This window comes from Rhopalosiphum maidis, chromosome 4, assembly GCF_003676215.2.
Source record: "Rhopalosiphum maidis isolate BTI-1 chromosome 4, ASM367621v3, whole genome shotgun sequence".
In the NCBI taxonomy this organism is placed as follows: Eukaryota; Metazoa; Arthropoda; class Insecta; order Hemiptera; family Aphididae; genus Rhopalosiphum; species Rhopalosiphum maidis.
In genome coordinates this window covers 44,327,682-44,346,715 of record NC_040880.1, presented here as the reverse complement: position 1 = coordinate 44,346,715, position 19,034 = coordinate 44,327,682, and the positions used below count along the sequence as shown (strand labels likewise).

At 28.0% G+C, this 19,034-nt stretch overlaps 1 protein-coding gene across 5 annotated transcripts in view; it reads right to left on the bottom strand.

Annotated features, from left to right (window-relative positions):
* Positions 1–474: 474 nt before the first annotated feature.
* Positions 475–19,034, bottom strand: part of LOC113555607 (potassium voltage-gated channel protein Shaw-like) — a 185,168-nt gene continuing 166,608 nt past the window's right edge. For 4 of the 5 annotated variants that reach the window (XM_026960063.2, XM_026960064.2, XM_026960065.2 and 1 more), the window contains 4 exons: positions 17,700–17,883; positions 3,850–3,960; positions 3,634–3,746; positions 476–1,364 (listed from right to left, as the gene is read on the bottom strand). In XM_026960063.2, coding sequence (XP_026815864.1) covers positions 1,248–1,364; positions 3,634–3,746; positions 3,850–3,960; positions 17,700–17,883 — 525 coding nt within the window. In that variant the 3' untranslated portion in view covers positions 476–1,247. Of the gene's footprint in view, positions 1,365–3,633; positions 3,747–3,849; positions 3,961–17,699; positions 17,884–19,034 lie in introns of all 5 variants that reach the window. The other variant, XM_028188671.1, reaches the window with a different exon arrangement.

Genomic DNA, 19,034 nt, shown 5'->3' with positions numbered 1-19,034 from the left:
TCTTTGAACAGAATAATATTATGTTTCAACGTAAAAATATACGGAAAACCTAAAAAAAAAAAACCAAATATAATCACAACAAAAACATAAGTATTATTGAATATCGATTGGTATATTTTTTATTTTAAATCAAAAACAATAGTGCAACGAATTAACAAATAAATATTGACAACATCAATTATTATTACGGTAGTATTTTAACATATTCGTATAGTTTCTATTCATCTATGACCCCTTATACTCTTTTATTTCTTGCAAGACTCAGATATATATTATATATATATATATATATATATATATAATGATGTATAACATTTTATTACCTATCAGTCGTTCGGTATTCATGGGTTTCAAACAGATTTACTTTGACATCGAAAATGCACAATGTTCATTTATTTTTTTTATAATATTATATAGTTAAGACTAACTTATTATCAAAATTAAAATTAAAAAAAAAAACACATAATATGTATATAACAAAATATCACAGAATAATGAAAATGTATTAAACACAATAAAATATTTATAAAAGGGTAAAATTAACATAGTGTTGGACAACGGTATACAATATTTAAGCGTGGTAACGTACAATATATATTATTAAAATGTTATTAATAGATTATATTATTAAAGATTGAACAGATTTCATATAGTGGACCACGGTGATGGGTTTTTCGTAAAATATAACAAAAAGAAAAACATTTATACAATATACGTTCTTTAAAATAATGTTTGTCACGTGCGATTGATTTTTGGGCTAAAATTAAATTACACACGTGTATTAATTGTTTTTTTATTTAATTTCAAAGACTTAGAATCATGATAAACATACATGGGTACATAACTAATTTTTGTTCCAGAGTGTTTATCCAGAAAATATGACTATATCGGTTACCGCACACAAAAATAACTTCACCCAATCGACGACCATCGAAATTTGGATTGACACACTTCGATGCATCCAAAAGTAAAGATGAACTATATTTAACTCAAGCTTCGCCTGTTCGTTCAATATCAATATTATTTTTAGAATAAAGTAAGATGTACGAAAAATATTCAGCCTGTTTTGAACAGTAGTATAATAATAACATAGCGTTTGTGAGTGAGTAACCGCTATCTGTGTTGCGAACGAATTCGGTTTACTGGTACCGATCACCGCCGTTATTTCGACACTAGATGGCGTTGGGCCAATGTAAACATTGCAAACGAGTCTAAAAATAAAAAACAATCTAACGTGAGCAAAATGTTCATGAAGACGACGGGTTGACCGAATCGTTTCCAGATGAGTTCGGCAACGAAGACGTCCTCTGCATTATAATGTCCTGAGGCCTTGAGTCCTCGCCCAAGGACACCAACAAACTCGGCTGAATAAAACATAGAAAAAATAAAATTAATGTCAAACGTCAGTAAAATAATGATGCACGTAAAAAAATTGATTACAATGTATGTAATAATGTCATTTTATAATGCGGTGTACTTTTACAGTAAATATCCTGAATCATAGCTACATATTTGTAACGGTTACACTGCAGCTACCACTTGAACTCCTTTGGCACCCATATGAGGTCGGTACGTAACTTAAAATCTATAGTCAATGTATTATAACGTCTTTATTGATTCAGCGGCTCTACAAATATGTTTGCCTTTTGCGATACTCAGTGTTAAAACCACAATTATTTTTCAGTAACTTGAATATCGTTATTAAATGCCAAGGTTGACAAAATTAATTGGTATACAAAGAATGATTTTAGTCGGGTCATAAAGTAATTTATTCTACGAACGACGAAACATAACTATTAAGTATTTTATGAATGCAAATAGGAAAGTTGGACTAATGGAAGCAAATAATGGTGAACTATAATCATAACAATGTACCTATATTCTTGTACATTGTGTATTAAGCTAATTTAATTTAATGAGAAACAAACGATGATATCAATATATAATACATTACTGAACTATTAATATTAATCAAAATTTTAAGGTTTTTTTCCAGTTATAATTTCGAAATGATGAATTGACATATTTTATTGAATTTTTTGAATTCAGGATATTAAAAGACAATATTTTATTGTCAAAAGTTCGGTGTTAATAAGAATTTCATTGCATAATATAAAACAGTGGTACTTACATTGTTTCATAATTTATAAATACACCACTATAAATATTTCGGAAAAATTCACTTTTGAAAAATGTCCTGTGCATTTGCTATTTGAGGGGTTGAGAATAGTTAGTTTTGGTCTGTGCTTCAAACAGTTCAAATAACAGTACCTACATTGGAGTAGATTACTCAAGTTTATTTTGCTTTATTCTGTTTTTATATATATTTTTTAATTGTATTTTATCTATTCATTAAAATTTTAATTATATTTATGATGAACATATTTCTCTTAACTATTCTGAAACATACCGTACATAATAGACACTTGTGAACCACTCGTTCGCCATAATAAATTGTTATTTCTCATTATTTCTCATAATATAATATTTTCTAATTATAACTAAACATAATACATATGTGCAATCTATGTGGTACACTATGACCGTTATTGCCATCAGATAGAACTATCGGCACGTTTGGACTGGATTATGATATATTATGAACTGCGATAGTTATCGAGTAAGCTATAATACTCGTGCAGTATTATACCGGTTACGATAATGTAGTTTAAATAAACTAAGCAACAAATAACAATAAATAATGTATGCAAATAGTTCGTACTAGTATTGTTTTTTGGAACAAACGGATAATATATAATAAATACCAACATGGTTGTTTATTTATATATATGTATACCTAATGAAATCACGGTCTAAACTCTAAAACATTCATACAATTCAGATTCTAGGAATACTATTGGAATGACTTGAGCGCAGTCATTTTTTATTAATATTTCAACATATCTAAATATATTGTATTCGTTTATAACAAGAAATTACATTTTTCTCGTATATATTATATAATGGACTCTGTTTTTCTATATTATTGTTCATAAAAAAACAAAAAAATTATTTACAGGAATTTTAATACGATTGTAATGCTAATCGTATCATTATAATATTTTCCACAGCTGGTAGGAACCATAAATAAATGAAAAATAATATAGTTGTAAGGATAAATTCATAGTTTTAATAAAATACCTTATTGGATGCGGATTGACCTTAAAATATCGCAGTGAATCTAAAAATATACATGGTATTTAATTTACCAAGCAAGGTCATCCGATCTGTTATGTTGAAAATCTGAATTTTTAAGTTTTTAAGTATTATACTTAAAAGGACGCTATAGTGCTATATCTACACATGTTTTTCCATCTAACACGTAAGACATACGATACAGCAATTTTTTAATTAGTTATTAGCAGAACCAATTTTGTATTTTATTAGCTTTGATATTAAAGCGAATTAACTCTGCGTCGATATCATATTTGTAAATTTACAGACCAATATTGTCCGTAAAACGTCCTCACAAATATCATTATGAACTATTTTTGATATTACTTTTTTTGTTATTATTTATTCGACCCAACCGATTTAAAACTATTTTTTATTTTCGTGCATCAGGAGGAAGAACAACAACGTCATAGTACTAATGGTTTTTCACAATACTGAAGCGATAATGACGCATCTCACCTGTAAAGGGAGGAATACGGATTCGATCGTCGCCGCCCTTGGTTGGAGTGGAGCAGGGGCCACAACGCCGCCACGGCCGTTGAGTACGTTTCCGGAAAATGTATCTTGCGAACCTGTGAACAAAATTAAAATATTACAAAAATTTAATCTTAAAATAATCGAAGCACACATGAATACGCGGCGGTGGGATGTGATTCCTTCGTTGGATATACTAACCCTGCGAGTGTCTTTGGGGCGAATTGTATGGCAAAAACGATGGCGCAGATATGCCCGGTATTTGTGGTGCTTGGAATGCGAGACTCAGCACGTTCATCCCGTTAATGTTGCCTGTGAACGAACATAAATCAAAAACAAATTAAAACTAACGTATGTGTTCGGGTTGTTTAATAATTTGTAATTTGTCACTGAAGAGGAAATCGGTATAAAAATAATAACATTCATTATATAATAATATAATATACGATAGTGTATTTACTATGAAGATCTACTCGTTTGCTCGCACCTTGTATTATATTATCGTATTACATAATATGGTGTTATATAAACAATAAACATGACAGAATAGGTACACTGTTTTGTCATTTTTTTTCATATATATAAACAGTGAAATAATAATATCATGTTATGTCTAGAGCACAGATTTATGTCCGCCAATAATAAATGAACATCCGATAACTAAATATTTATAAACAATTGTTTTATATCATTTTAAACATACTATGTTACTTTTATTGTTTGAATACATATCATTAGCAGATAAGTTAGATATTTATGAATGTATGAAAATATAATTTATAATATATTTATGTATTATATATATTGTGTTTTGTTCAAATTAATTATTAATTGCAATTTACAATCAATTTCTTCTAGAAATAAATTATGTTTTTTATGTTAATGATTTTTTATATAAATATTAAATACATATCAATAAAGGTCATTTAGAACCAAATAGAGTCGTTAAGTATTTTATTTATAGGAATTTAATATCCCTATAGAATTTTATAAGTGTCGTCAAGTGTAAACTCTTCACCTAATAGCACTTTATTGATATGAAATAAAACTAGTAAGCTTTTATTTCTCGAAAAAAATATTTATTATATTTGCATTGCAATGTTTTTTTTTTTATAATTCTAGAAATCATTCATGATTTTTCATCTAATTTAAAGAGAGGCATATTTTGAGATTTTTAAAATTATTTCCAGTAAATATAACAAATTATTGATTATTAAAAAAAAAAAAAATTATAAGTATAATATATATATATATATATATATATATTTGGCCATTCTGCTTTTATAGACGCTTATGCACATACCTAAACATTATTAAAAATATTATATAATAATAACGATAAAATGTATATAAACATACATAATAATTTATAAAATGATATATTTATAAAAAATATTGATCCAGTGTGAGTATAAAATATGTTTTGTATAACAGCGGTATTTAATTTTTATATTTATATGAAAATAAAAATAAATAATAACGAACTTGTGCACTTATAGCCGCATAGAAACGGTAAATTATATAAAAATAAAATATTATAACAGTATGACATTTTAATAAACTGCAATGGTTTTTAGTTGGTATCTACCTGGTTAAGAAACTTGTGGTGTTTATAGAAAAAGTAAAAATCCAAAATATCTGTGATAAAATAACTAATAATATTAATAAAATGATTTTTTCCTGTATCTTTATACAGTTTATATGATATTTTATTATGTAGAGTCGAAGGATATTAGAGTAATCTCACGATGGTCAACCCATACGCATCGACGAGATCAGCCCACTACAGAGTATTTCGGTCGTTAGAATAATATTTGCGTGTACTTTGCAGCGCTCGCACGAGGATAAAGGCGGTTTGGCACTAAAACCAGTTAGACTTTGGTAGCGAGTTACAGTTAAAATCATTCGATCAATAGACGACGGGTGGGTTTGTCAATCTGCCCCTCCCTCCGTTATTCTAACTACTACTGTATAATTAGTGTTGACGATCAAAACCAATGGAATTTACGTTGAAAAGTTATGGCAGCTGGTAAGTCAGCCACATTACCACAAAACTTTATATACGACTAAACAAAACCAAAGAAAGTTTATTACATGAAACAACTCTTGATGGGGCGACAGATGGTATCGCTTTGTATTTGGGGATTTCGTCGGAACTGCCGAGAGCATTACGCCAATATTAAAGGAGAAGAAGGAAAAGCGCAGGAAAGACATAGACAGATGCAAAATCAAAGAGGTATTGTACGCCAAAAGCAATTTTAAAAGAATAAAGGCTTTTCAAACCACTTAAACAGTTTAGCTCATCGAGTAAAGCAAGCGGATCGACTGTCGCACACGACCAACCAATGAACTTTGATGGCTGCAAATCAGTGTGTCAGTTGACTCAGTTGTTATATTTTATATACATATATATATATATATATATATATATAGTTTTTAAACGTAAAAAACCGTATAAAGTGAGCATTTTAGTTGAACACTATTATATAATATACAGGTATATAATGTCATATTATGCGATTATAATGATATTTTTGCGCAAGCGTATACGGCAACACATCCGCGCGGGAAACATACACACACAATACGCACGCGTGCACGTGCTATATAATATATAAATAATATTTTGAAAGCTACACGGGAAACCTTTCTGACGAATTATTATTGTAATAGTGAGCGAGCGCGTTATATGAAATACGTCTACGTCACGCGTCTCCGCCAGTTGCGTGAGCGTTAGGTGGCCGGATGGGGGTAAGTTAGTTTTTACGACTCACGGGGTTATAAAAATGCTAATGTCCCACCAGCCCCCAATAACATTTGCAATAAAGCCGTCCGTCTACATAAGCCAACGGTCGGCACGACCATATTATTATAATAACAACGTATAAAATATAAATATTGTTGTTATATCACTACAACGTAACGAGATTTGTATTGTGGTGCTTCAGTATCCGCAGTCATTCAGAGCGCTCAGCCTTATCTTTAGTTTTATATTTTTAAACAAAAGATTTTTTTAATTTTAACTCGAAAATCAGTTATCTGTGAAAGTCGCAGTTCAAAATCGTACAGAATTAATGAACATATAAACCTATTGATATCTACATTGTGAGTCAGGGCGGTCGTTGTAACATCTTGTGTAATGATTATCAGTTTCTATCTACATAAACACATCACATAGATATATTTTGTAATGATAGTATTTCTGTCATTTAATGGCAATTGTCAATTAATAATGAAACTAATTGTTCTAATATAATGTACCTATGTAGATATTATCTCATTCACGAGTATTTTGTAAAAAAATTAACATGATATTATGTGAAATGCGAGTTTCACTTCAGAGGCCACAAGATGTAGTCACACCGTAATACTACCGTCGAAAACATTATACTATTACGCTAAATATTATTTATATTATATACATCACGAGGGAGTGTTTTAGAAAAAAAAGCGATACCGTTGGAATTTTATCGAACAAACCCGGTTAAAAAGGAACGCATGGTGACCATATAATTTAGGATTAAACGGTGGTATTACAATATACATTCGTAGGATTTAAAAATCAACTCGATATTTTGAGTGAAAATATATTGGCTATTGCGTACATATGTTTCGATGCTAATCGGTGTATCCATATCCAGTATACGTATCATCGAATGGAAAAACTACACCAGTAACTATAGTTAAGCTTTTTATACTTATTATAAGCACGCTTAATGGTACAGCATTACAATTTATTACACGTATTACGCAACTAATATAGTATAATTATTACGGTTTGCGGGTATACCTATCGGTAATTTTTATGAAGTGAATGCGAAAATAAATTATGCCCGGCTACCTAAAATGTTACATATTATTATGCTTATTAGTTATTACTTACTATACTAGCATTAATTTAAATATAAAATAATATTATCTATTATTGTATATATATATATATATTTTAGCTTAACCGGAAATAATTATATCGCTGTTAGCGGTATGTTTATTTATAACAAAATAATTGAGATAAAATTCGTTCGCTTAGTCTTAATTTTCCATCAATACAATATTATACTGTTGTTGTATAATAATAATACAAACATTATATTATTATAAGTACCTATCTATTATATATTCATAAATAATAAATGTATGAGTGTCGCCGGCAAATAATTTTTTTTCAAGTTTCAAATATAATATGGCCATTTAACATTTGACAAAAATTTAAACTTGGAAACATTTTAAATTTGAACTACAAGTAGATCGTGATTTAAAAATATAAATTTGATGATCAATTTAATATACTTACAAAGTAACAACTCGTAAGGAAGGGAAGACACAAATATTTTAATTATGAATAAATAATACGAAAACATACACACAAAAAACAGTTTTTATTTACGAGTATTCACAAAATCTATAAATGGAATAAAAAGTTATAACGCGTTTGTTAGTACTCCGTTATGTCGGAAACCACAAAAGTTATCGAAACCATATTCATATTATATTAATTAGGTTCGTGCTCCAATTGTTTTTTTTTCGGGTTAGCAAAAACAAAAAAACACTATAATAAAAAATTCTTTACGGGCAATACAACATTTATCGGGTCATCTAGTGACGTATAAATGGAAATACGTTAATATAGTTTTATAATTATTTATAATCAAACGCGTATATATACTATTATTGTATTAATGTGTTTTTTCTATTAATATGTATAAAATTACCATAAAATATATGTTCATAATTTCTGTTGTGGTACGGAAAGAGATGTCCTCTATCATTAAGTTGAATAAAAAAAATATATAATCTGACAAGTATTTAAGGGAAGTACAGTCAGTTTTACATAGCAAAACATTTACAAAAAAAAAGTGTTGTACTTAGATTTTTAAGATATATATTATATTTTTAATTTATTTAAAAAATTACAAAATTATCGTATGCATTTCAGTAATTAAATATTTTTTTTTTTTTTATAGTAATCATTAAGAATATTAAAAAACTTTTATACTTGCAGTATTTTAATTTATTTTAGTTATACTTTCTCTTTTTTTTCCCTAAAGTTTGAAATTACTACGGTTAATAATAAGTGAATAAGTAGCAAAAATATAATACAGTTTAAAAATTAATATTTATTCATAATATTTTAAGTTTAATGTTAACATTTTGTCATACTAACTACTTTAATCAGAGTAGCGTTTAATGTTTATGTACTATAGTCGTAGTTTAAAAGTATAAAATATGTACTATTATATCTAATTTATTCGCTTTTATTTTATTATATACGGTTCATCTGCATATCACAATGATGTCAGTAGAACACGTTGCTGGTATAAACTATAAACACATTGTTTTCTTGTTTTTTTTTATTTAAATTTTAAGTATTATAGATTATAATATAACGGATAAGATTATATTTAGGTACTCGTAAAATTGTAGATAACAATTAAAATGTTACTCGTACGTCATAATATAATAACAACGACTTATGATTATTATTCTAGTAAGTTACAGAACTATGTTAATTTAATCTGCTATAAGTTTATATACGATTTTATACTGTGTTATGTTGGGGAACGGTCGGTATGTTATAGGTAATAATTATTATATTCGCATGTTTTAACTCATCTGAGGTGATTGTCGTTTGGTAGTTTATTGTAATAAACTGTCATAAAAGAGTTATGATTAGACAATATTGCCATGTAAATCGTTCAGTAAAGAATAAACTCATATTGCTATACATACTACCTAAAAGTTACAGATATAATAATATTATGAAAGAAGAAAAGCATATTCCTGTAGGCTGTAGTATATAATCGCAGTGGATTTCTTGGGTAAGACATATTATGGATAATTATTAATCGTTATTTATCGAGTGTAACTACTTGTGATAACTGTGCGATATTATTTAGCTTAGACTAGAAAAATAAAAAAAGGCTAGAGGCGAAAAACGGCGTCAGAAGATTATAGGTGGGAATGTATGTTTTCGGAAAACCATATTAACGGGTTCCGTATATATATATATTGATTTTCAGTACGTTTTCGATCACAGCGATTTCGTGCTTGGATGAGCTACTCGTGAGAAGAAGATCGCGTCGAATATCAGAGAAAGGGAAGACTATTATATTTCTGTTTTTTATAATCGTTGAAAAATTGGAGAATGTTCCAAAAACCATTTGGCGAATGCGCAAGTACATGTCATACATTTCCGGATCCTTAACATGTTTAAATAATTATTATGCCTCATATTCCCTCTCAGTGCTCTCACACAACTACATACAAAAATATAATCATATTTTCACGTCAGATGAAAATTCTTATTGATTGTTGTATATTATTCATATAAAATTGAAATGATTTGTTATACTTTAAAAATTATTTAAACAATTTAATTACGTTAAGGTATATGTTTTTGAAGTCAAAATTTTCTTTCTTATGTTCGACTCGTCAAATCTCGACAAAACATTGTATAATGTTTAAAGTCTATACAAGACAAAAATAATCTGTTTTATGATTGAACAATAATTTATATGTGTCAATGTACTATAGTGTAGTTTGTGGGTACAAAATGATAAATATTATAGAGATGAAAATATTTTATTTCGTTTCATTGCGTTTGTTTTTTTTTTTCGTGTAAGTTTTCTATATCAGTGGTGTACCCCCAGACCTCAGTATAAAAGTTATGTTCAGCATTACTTACAAATCATATTTATTTTTTTATTATAAGATTTCTTGAAAAAATGATGTTATATTAAATTATAGATACCTAACAATAGAATATTTTGAATTATTATAATTCTTGTTTAGTGCGTATCCCATAATAATAGTAATAAACAAATAAAAGTTTGCAAATCTTTAAAATGAATATTATGGTTTTTTTTTTCTATTATTTATATAAATATTTCTGTGGTTTCGCTAACTTAATGGGCATAAGTCTGACTATAATTTTTTGAAGAATTTTTTAAAATCAAAATATTGATTGGCAAATCTTATAAATGAATTTTAAGTACGATCTCATCGACACTGAACGTCCCGAACGCGACAAAGTGAATTCTATAGTACGGCACAAGTGCATGATATATTACGTATTGTGTGTTTCTGGCTTATTATTTATTAAGCGAACTCGATTTTTGACTCTTCGTGACAAAGTCGACAGTTTAATTTGAAAATTCCGACCTCCAAATTCGAAGGATGTATATTATTATTACAACGTTTTTTTTTCACCCTTTATTTCTTTCTAACGAAATGCAATATACTGTATGGGTATGAATATAAAAGTACAACTTGTAGTAAATACTTTCGAGTACAAGTAATAACGGGGCACATCATAATGCATAAATATGTATATATGTATTATTGTTATTACAGTACTTCGTAGTAGCGACGAGAGACCGAAAAAATCATTATCGCGAGAAGTGCGTTTATATTATGTCGGAAACGTGCGCGTAAAATGCAAGAAATAAAAATACGGTTCAAAGTATCTCGATCTCGGACGTGTGTAATAAAAATAAATACATATATATATAAATAAAAATCATCAAATATATCGTAGTATCATCGTCGCTATTGCGCAGTCTACACTTGGTCGTTTCGATGATCGTGTTATTGGAATCACGTCATTTGTGCGATTTTTTCGTTTTCACGTGCTCTTATACCGCACTTAAAGAGTGTATACGAATGAGAAGAGTTTTGGAGTCGTTTTTACTTTTTTCTTATCGTTTTGAACACGCGTAAACCGTGTGTGGCATTAAGTCCAGTGGAAATAGAATAGTCTTAGAACGATGAACTTATATATTTATATACTCTTTCACGTTGTTTGTGTGTGTGTTTTTTTGGAGGAGAGGTTATAAATATGGACTATATATAAAATAATTGTTTTTTTATTCTAAAAAATTTAGATAAAGTATCTATTTATTATTTATGTTCTAAGAAAAAATTCATAATAATTGAATAGTGTGAGCTGTAAATAATACAAATGCATGTACATTTGTAAATGTATGAATGATAATAGTACAATTTATGATCGAATAAATGAAACGATAAAAACGATACATATATATATATATACGTGTTGTTGTATTGAAAAGTTATCCCCGTTCCATCAGTGTTATTACAATGAGTGGGGGTATAGGTGATTGTAAAAACAATCGTTCTCTTCTCTCTCCCACTGATATTATCGGGAACGCCATTGCCTATAATATATTATTAATATACAGTGTACAACGGTGCATACACCTTACGTTTCAAAAACTTACAGCACGTGCCGTATGCAATGTACCTAAGTCGGTGGGACGCGCTACAATAACTTTATTGTATTATTATTCGAGTACCGGTGACGCGTGGCAGTCGACTATAGCTGCTTATTATAAATACTTTGAATTCTCAAAATTATGCAGTGCCGAGTCGTGTCCTATGCAGCCAATATATATTCGCGAAGCTCATAAAGTATTGCAAACGGGTGTTGTATTCGGAGTATAAAATATGCACATGGATTATTCATGAACTAATGTGAACCGTATAGTATGCAGTTTTGACTGCGATGTAGTTGGTACAGATATAACATATATATTTTAAATTTATTCGGCTTTTACACATAACATATACATCACACCAGTGTATGATTCATGATCAGAAATCCGTATCACAGTAACATTGTTATTATTATTGTCATGGTTTGCTAAGACCACAGGCACAAATCATGAAGTGGCGCTAAGGGAGCACCCTCATAGTTCTAGAGCTAACGTCACGAATTCCATAGTTGAACAACGTCTGTCTATAAATTCGTAAATCATGATATTGTACCAAATATAATATTCCTTTTTACGCGTTTTCAATGTACACCATCAAAAATGTACATGGTATATAAATATATAAGTGCATACATAGGAGTCATCCTTATAACAGTAAACATACTACCAAATTTTAGGAAAATAAAAACCACCCGAAATTCTTTAATTTTATGATGCAGCTTTATCGCTTTCGTCAAACCAAAATCACTCTTAATATCGTGTGGATGATTTTTACTTAAATCGGTCATGAATTATAATTATATTAAGTTATTATCAGCGGATTCGAGTATAAAATTGCTGTGCGACTGTTTATGTAATTTTTTTCAAATCATATTTTTAATATTCTCCTGTGTTACGAAATATTCATATTAGTTATTATTAACGATAAAATACCTTTATCGAAGTATGTATTATTATGTTATTATCAGTTATTACCAATTCAAAATATAATAATAGACTTTAGCGATAAACCGTCTCTATCTGGTTTCAACGGTACTATTTTTATGCGATGTTAAAGGATTTTCCTTTAAATGAATCAATAATAGTTGCATCCGTCGTGATTCTACGACTGCCACTATTGGCAGCCATATAACAATATTATAGGGTAGTTAGTATCTCAGTTACGCGAGTGCAATATGCTCAGTGAATCTAATGATAAATAATTTTCGAAAAAAAAAAAGAAATGTTACAGGTTGTATACTATTTTTCTCAATTTATCGATAATTATTAGTATAGTACATGTTCTGGCTTTCAAGGATTATACATATTATATTATATATATTTATATTTATAGGCGCCTAAATAAAACGGAACGAGACCGGAAAGTCGTCGCCATATTAGACGTTTAAAATATAAAATACATTATGATTACTACTGTTATTTATTGTGACCTTAGATCTTGACTTGGTTTTTATATTCATCTCGTTTATCGTTTAATGTTTAAACCAAAATTGAATTGACATACCTGAATGTAGATTTGAATTGTATTATTATTTTCTTTTTACTTGGTCATTTGATTTTTAATACCAACTCTTTTTATTTGATTGGGGTAAAAAATAATGAAACCTTATGTATTATGCACATATTATTATAATAAAGTATGTTTTATGGTGTAAAATACTAAAATGGGATCATGAATATTCATAGTATAATATTGTGTGTGAATTAATAATCAAAAAAGGTGACATTTTATGAATATATTGTTGAACTTGAATGATCGGAACAAAATTAAGTATACAATATATGTAACTATTATTATAACAATGTATATCTTTGCAACACCATAAATTAAATATTTACCGAGTTTTTGTTACTGTTTTCGTACAGATAATATGTAAAATGTATGTACGGTTTAATTGAAAATGTGACAAATATTTTATAAGTGGGGACAGGTAGATATATTCGAATACATATAAATAATTGTGCGTTTGTCGGTTCTTGGTAATCTCAGACATCAGAAAAGCTATCGAAGCTAAATAATATATAGGTTCATATAGGTTATGTTACCTAACCTATAAGTTGGTGCTTCTATTTATTCGTGTTTTATTTATATGTCACAAAAAAAAACCGATTTTACCGATTAATACAACGTTAATGGATCAGCTGTTCAGCTATAGTATGTTATAAAATATTTATTTTTATTTAAATAAGCGCTATTAAAAATAAAAACGTCAATTTAATACAGCTTCGTATTATAATTTGTATATGAATAGTAATGACAGATGTCTCTAAAAATAATTTTAATAAAATGTCATACTCCACGCGAATAACAATTTTAACTCATATTTTATTATTCATTTAGTAAATAATGTATAAAGTACAATATTGCCTCGATATGATTTGTTGTACTACTTTAGTAAAGAAAAATTTTTAAATTACATATATATATATATTATTTTATTATTTTATTATTAAGGTTTTCTACCTACTGTATATATGGACAAAATTTTCGTTTTATTATATAATTAATTCAACAGTAAAAATGGTTTAATGTTGTAGGTAACGAATGTAAAAAAAAAACCACTTGAAGCGTTTCGTTTGTGTATTGTATCTATTATTTTACCCCCTAATATATATATATATATATATATATATTCAATTATAGCAGCTCGCTATTCTATAACATAAACTTATTGAATTCAAATGTATTCATAGTTGATTAGCCTATTTCGAATACAAATCACTGTAAAACTGAATTTTTACTTCTTTTGATAGTTACTGTTTTGTATATCATCATAAATATAATTAGGTACGCCAAAACAACTAAAATTAGTTTACAGAAATAATATACATACATAATTTTTTTTTTTTTTTTTGTTATTAAAAACGAGAAATCCAATCTATGAAACTCAACAGATTTGTATTATAAAAGTTGAATAAAATAACTCTTCATGAACAGCGAAAATTGTTTTGAAACTTCCGTAGATATCAAAAGAGCATCTCCACTTTTATAAAACGTCTTATTAAAAAGTTGAAATTGTTCGGATCCAACGTTTCAATTGTAATACATAATAACAATAAAGGCGGTATTTAAAAACGCTCTGATTGTCGTGAATACAAAATTTTACCTCGGGACTTAATATAATAATTTAATAATCAATAATATGCATCATTATTTCGATACAATTGAAATAAAAAAAAAAAAAAACGATCTGTAACGCACTACAGCGCATTAATACTATATTATTGTGAAAATAAAGGGTGGGATAGTCAATTGATAGAAAATTGAAAAATAATCGAGATGAGACAGATATGGTTACTTGCGTGTACAAGTACGGGTAGAAATATAAATACATATACTTTTATATATATATATTTTGTAATATCTATATAGCAAGAGAGAAGGGATGTATGTACGCGTACTACATACTGACATACTGTGTTTGTTAAATCGTAAATTCATTGAACAGGAATATAATATAATGTGTGTTCGATGAAATGAAATATCGTCTCTGAAATAAAACAGTCAGATATTTCTGACGATATCCACTATCTTGTAAAACCTGTCGAGATTTATCACGGCGCAAGGCTCGCGATTCGATTAAGTGGTACGTGTGTTAAAATGTTTTTTGTTCAAATCACGGCCACCGAATGACATGCGAAGAGTTTCTACCGATCGGTCGATCGTATACATTGTAAAAGGGGCGACAGATGACGAGAAACCGCTAACGACAGCAGTATGTGACAGTATGAAACCACAACTACGTGTATTTTATCGACCTGTACTTCGAAAAAAAAAGAAAATGATGGATTTGAAATCTCAAGCATTTTATCACTGCGTTTGCGTTTACAACATATTATTATTCGATAGTAAATACATCGTTATTTCCTCATAGAATTTTACCTATCGATTAACAGTATTAAATTGCTTTAAATTATCGATAAAAAAATAGATTTTATAAATTCTAAGTTTGATTATAGATCAATAATTTTTTTTAGTAAAATTAAAATTAGAAACACAAGAATAGTTTTGCCAAACAAAAATGTGATAATGTGTTGCACGTAGTTTAGATAAAGAAAACCCAATGGTGCTCCAATTTTATTTTTTAATTTATTGTATTCCCGCTGACGATCCCGTTACTTACCCTTTTTGAATTTCCGAGAATCCCAACCCTAAATCTACCATAATCATTGGTTCTGATTTTTATTTAAAATATTTATATTTTACAACGATTCTATTATATTTTCGAGTTTACGATATTTTCAAAGTTTATTTTCGTTTTCGTTTCAGTCTCTAGTCGAACTGTATATTATTATGCATTGATTCTAAGGAATTGCGATCATTTTAATTATCACCTGAAAATAACTACAGCGCTCATATTTATTTCCTCATTTTTTTTTTTTTATTTTTTACTAAGAATTCTTTTTGCTTTTTGTGGCTTACATTTTTTTGTGAATATTAAGACATTTGTAATAAAAACTTTTACTTTCGAAATACGTTTTCTAGACAAAAGTCAGTGCTGAGTTTTCTGAAACCATTTTGGCACGTTTTATTTGCAACTACCATCATATCGATATCTAATTTTAATGTATGCCTCATCCATCCATAGATGGCTGCCAATATTTACCTGAGACACGTAAATTCTGTTGGAGGTACCATAGTAACATTCACAATAATAATAATAATAATAATATGTTATCCTGTATTCCTGTTACCGTTCATTTACACTGCAGCAGTGCTTGGAACGCAAACAAAGACCGTATTCTAAAATATTACCCAGTCCAATAGAAATTTCTAATTTTACTACCTCTCCTTGCCAAACTACGTCATCGGTTTCTGTTCGTGTTTGCAAATCTCATTAAGGGCGTACAGTATGCATACGTATATCTATCTATATTCATTATTCTCTATTACCATCTAACACAGTGTATAATATTATATGTATACAATATATATATATATACATATATTATATTCATGCAAATATTAATTATTGTTTGGATAATCATAATGATATACCCGCGCTGTTAGTGATACACCGGAATCGACTTTGTACAATTTAATTGGTAAATGACAATAATAATATGGAATTTTAACTGTGGCGTAGTAGATTTGAATACCGTTTTTGTTTCGAATCGATCTCAATGTGTATTCCCTATAGCCATACTATATAATATTTTCATTGAATGTCGATTTAGTATATTACTATTATTATTATTATTATTTATAACCGTTGTCATTATATTTGTAATCAAAACGCTCAAGTTTGTTTAAAATCGCAAATAATCTTTTTAATTCATTGAAGTGTCAATTGTCCTACTGCCTAAAATGCTGCTAAAATGTGAGACTTATACAGACACAATAATGTATAATAATATTATTATTGTTTTGTTTTATGTTCTAATATATCGTATTTATCGACAATAACATATATAATAGCTAATTTATAAAAACTAAATATTATTATTAACATTCTAATTTTGTGTTTAATAAATCAATAATCAAATTGTTTATTACCATCAGTTAAAAAAAAATTTTAATTAAGAAGTATTTTTTATTCTTACACTATTCATCATTTTATCACTTTATCGAGACTTTATATTACGGTCTACGAGAAGGTAATCTACCACTCGTAATCCTTATTTTTTAATTAATTATATAGTGGATTTTTATAATTATTAAAAATAATCAAAATAAAGAATAAAATATTGAAACAATACGTTTTGAAGATCGATTTTAACTACTTTGTTAAGATCTTACACTTAAGGTAAAAGTAAAATATATTAATTTATAGAAAATAATGATATAAATTAAAACTAAATATTATAAAAACTTACCTAATTTTGGATTTACGAAAGTATCTTTGAGTATCGCTCCGGGTGTAGGGGCGGCGACCATTCTACGATTTCCAATCAACCCAGCAGCACCCATGACACCTGCACAGACAGCGTCACAACGTTTTGGTCGAGGCTGTTCTACAGGGAGTACTCTTCTCCTTTTTTTGGGTAACTTTGAACGAGCCTAAAGAAAAAAAATTGACATTACCTATCATATAAAAACAAAATAAAAAATATATACAGTTTTATATACAGTTTCACACATGTAATTTATAATATAATTCATAAATTATATTTAAAATTAAATACATAGTTTTGTTTCATTTCCGACAAATTATTCTACTTATAAGTGCTTCATACTCGATGTATAATATTGTGAGTGGTTTTTTTATAATAATAATTTTTTTTTCCAGTTAGTTTTTATATATTTGCTTTTAACATAAATTAAATTTTGTTTAAAATTATTATTTATAAATATAATGTCTTTTGAGTATGAAATTCAAAGAAAACTAAGTGTTTTACCTACATGAATATTTATAAATAATAATATTTTCCCCATTTGTCCGTAAAAAAATCTTTTTGTATTACAGCTAAATTACAGAAAGTATTATTTTGTGACTTCTTGTCTCTGTCTATGCTTTCAGCAGTTGTGCCGGTACTTTCTATTATTTAAGGGTGGGTTTGAGATGCTTTTAATGATTTTAAAAGCATACGACTTAAAAAAAAAAAATCATCTGCAACAATAGAAAGAAAGCTTTTGTAACATACTACATAGGTATCCGCAAATGATTATCAAGCTCTGTTGGTATGTTGGACGGTTGTATTAAAAGTACAATTGAATTTCGCGTATTGACGACGCACCTTTTCTGAAATGTTCTTTCTGCTATTACAATACTAATAATGTTTTTCTATATTTTTTAAATAAAAATCACTTTAACTCGTTATTTATATAGTACAGATTATATATAAATATACACCTATCACATGTTAATTTTAAACGTCCAATATTGTAGTATAGGATAATTATAACCATGCCATTTTACCGGGTTCCATATAGTTCAAAGCTTAGAAACTTTATAATTCTTGTTTAAGTTTTGTTTTCAATTTAATTTTTGATTCTTGTTTAGATATAATTTCTTAAAATTACAGAACAAATTATTTTAGCTCTACTTTTAATGAATATTATTGTATTTAAAAATATATGTACTTATGTATACAAATAAAAAAGTGATGTAATGCAAAATATTATGTTATCAATTCAGTGAAATTATCTCTAAAAATTATAAAAAATAAAAAATAATCATTACCTCGATTTATTAAATAGCTACAATACTA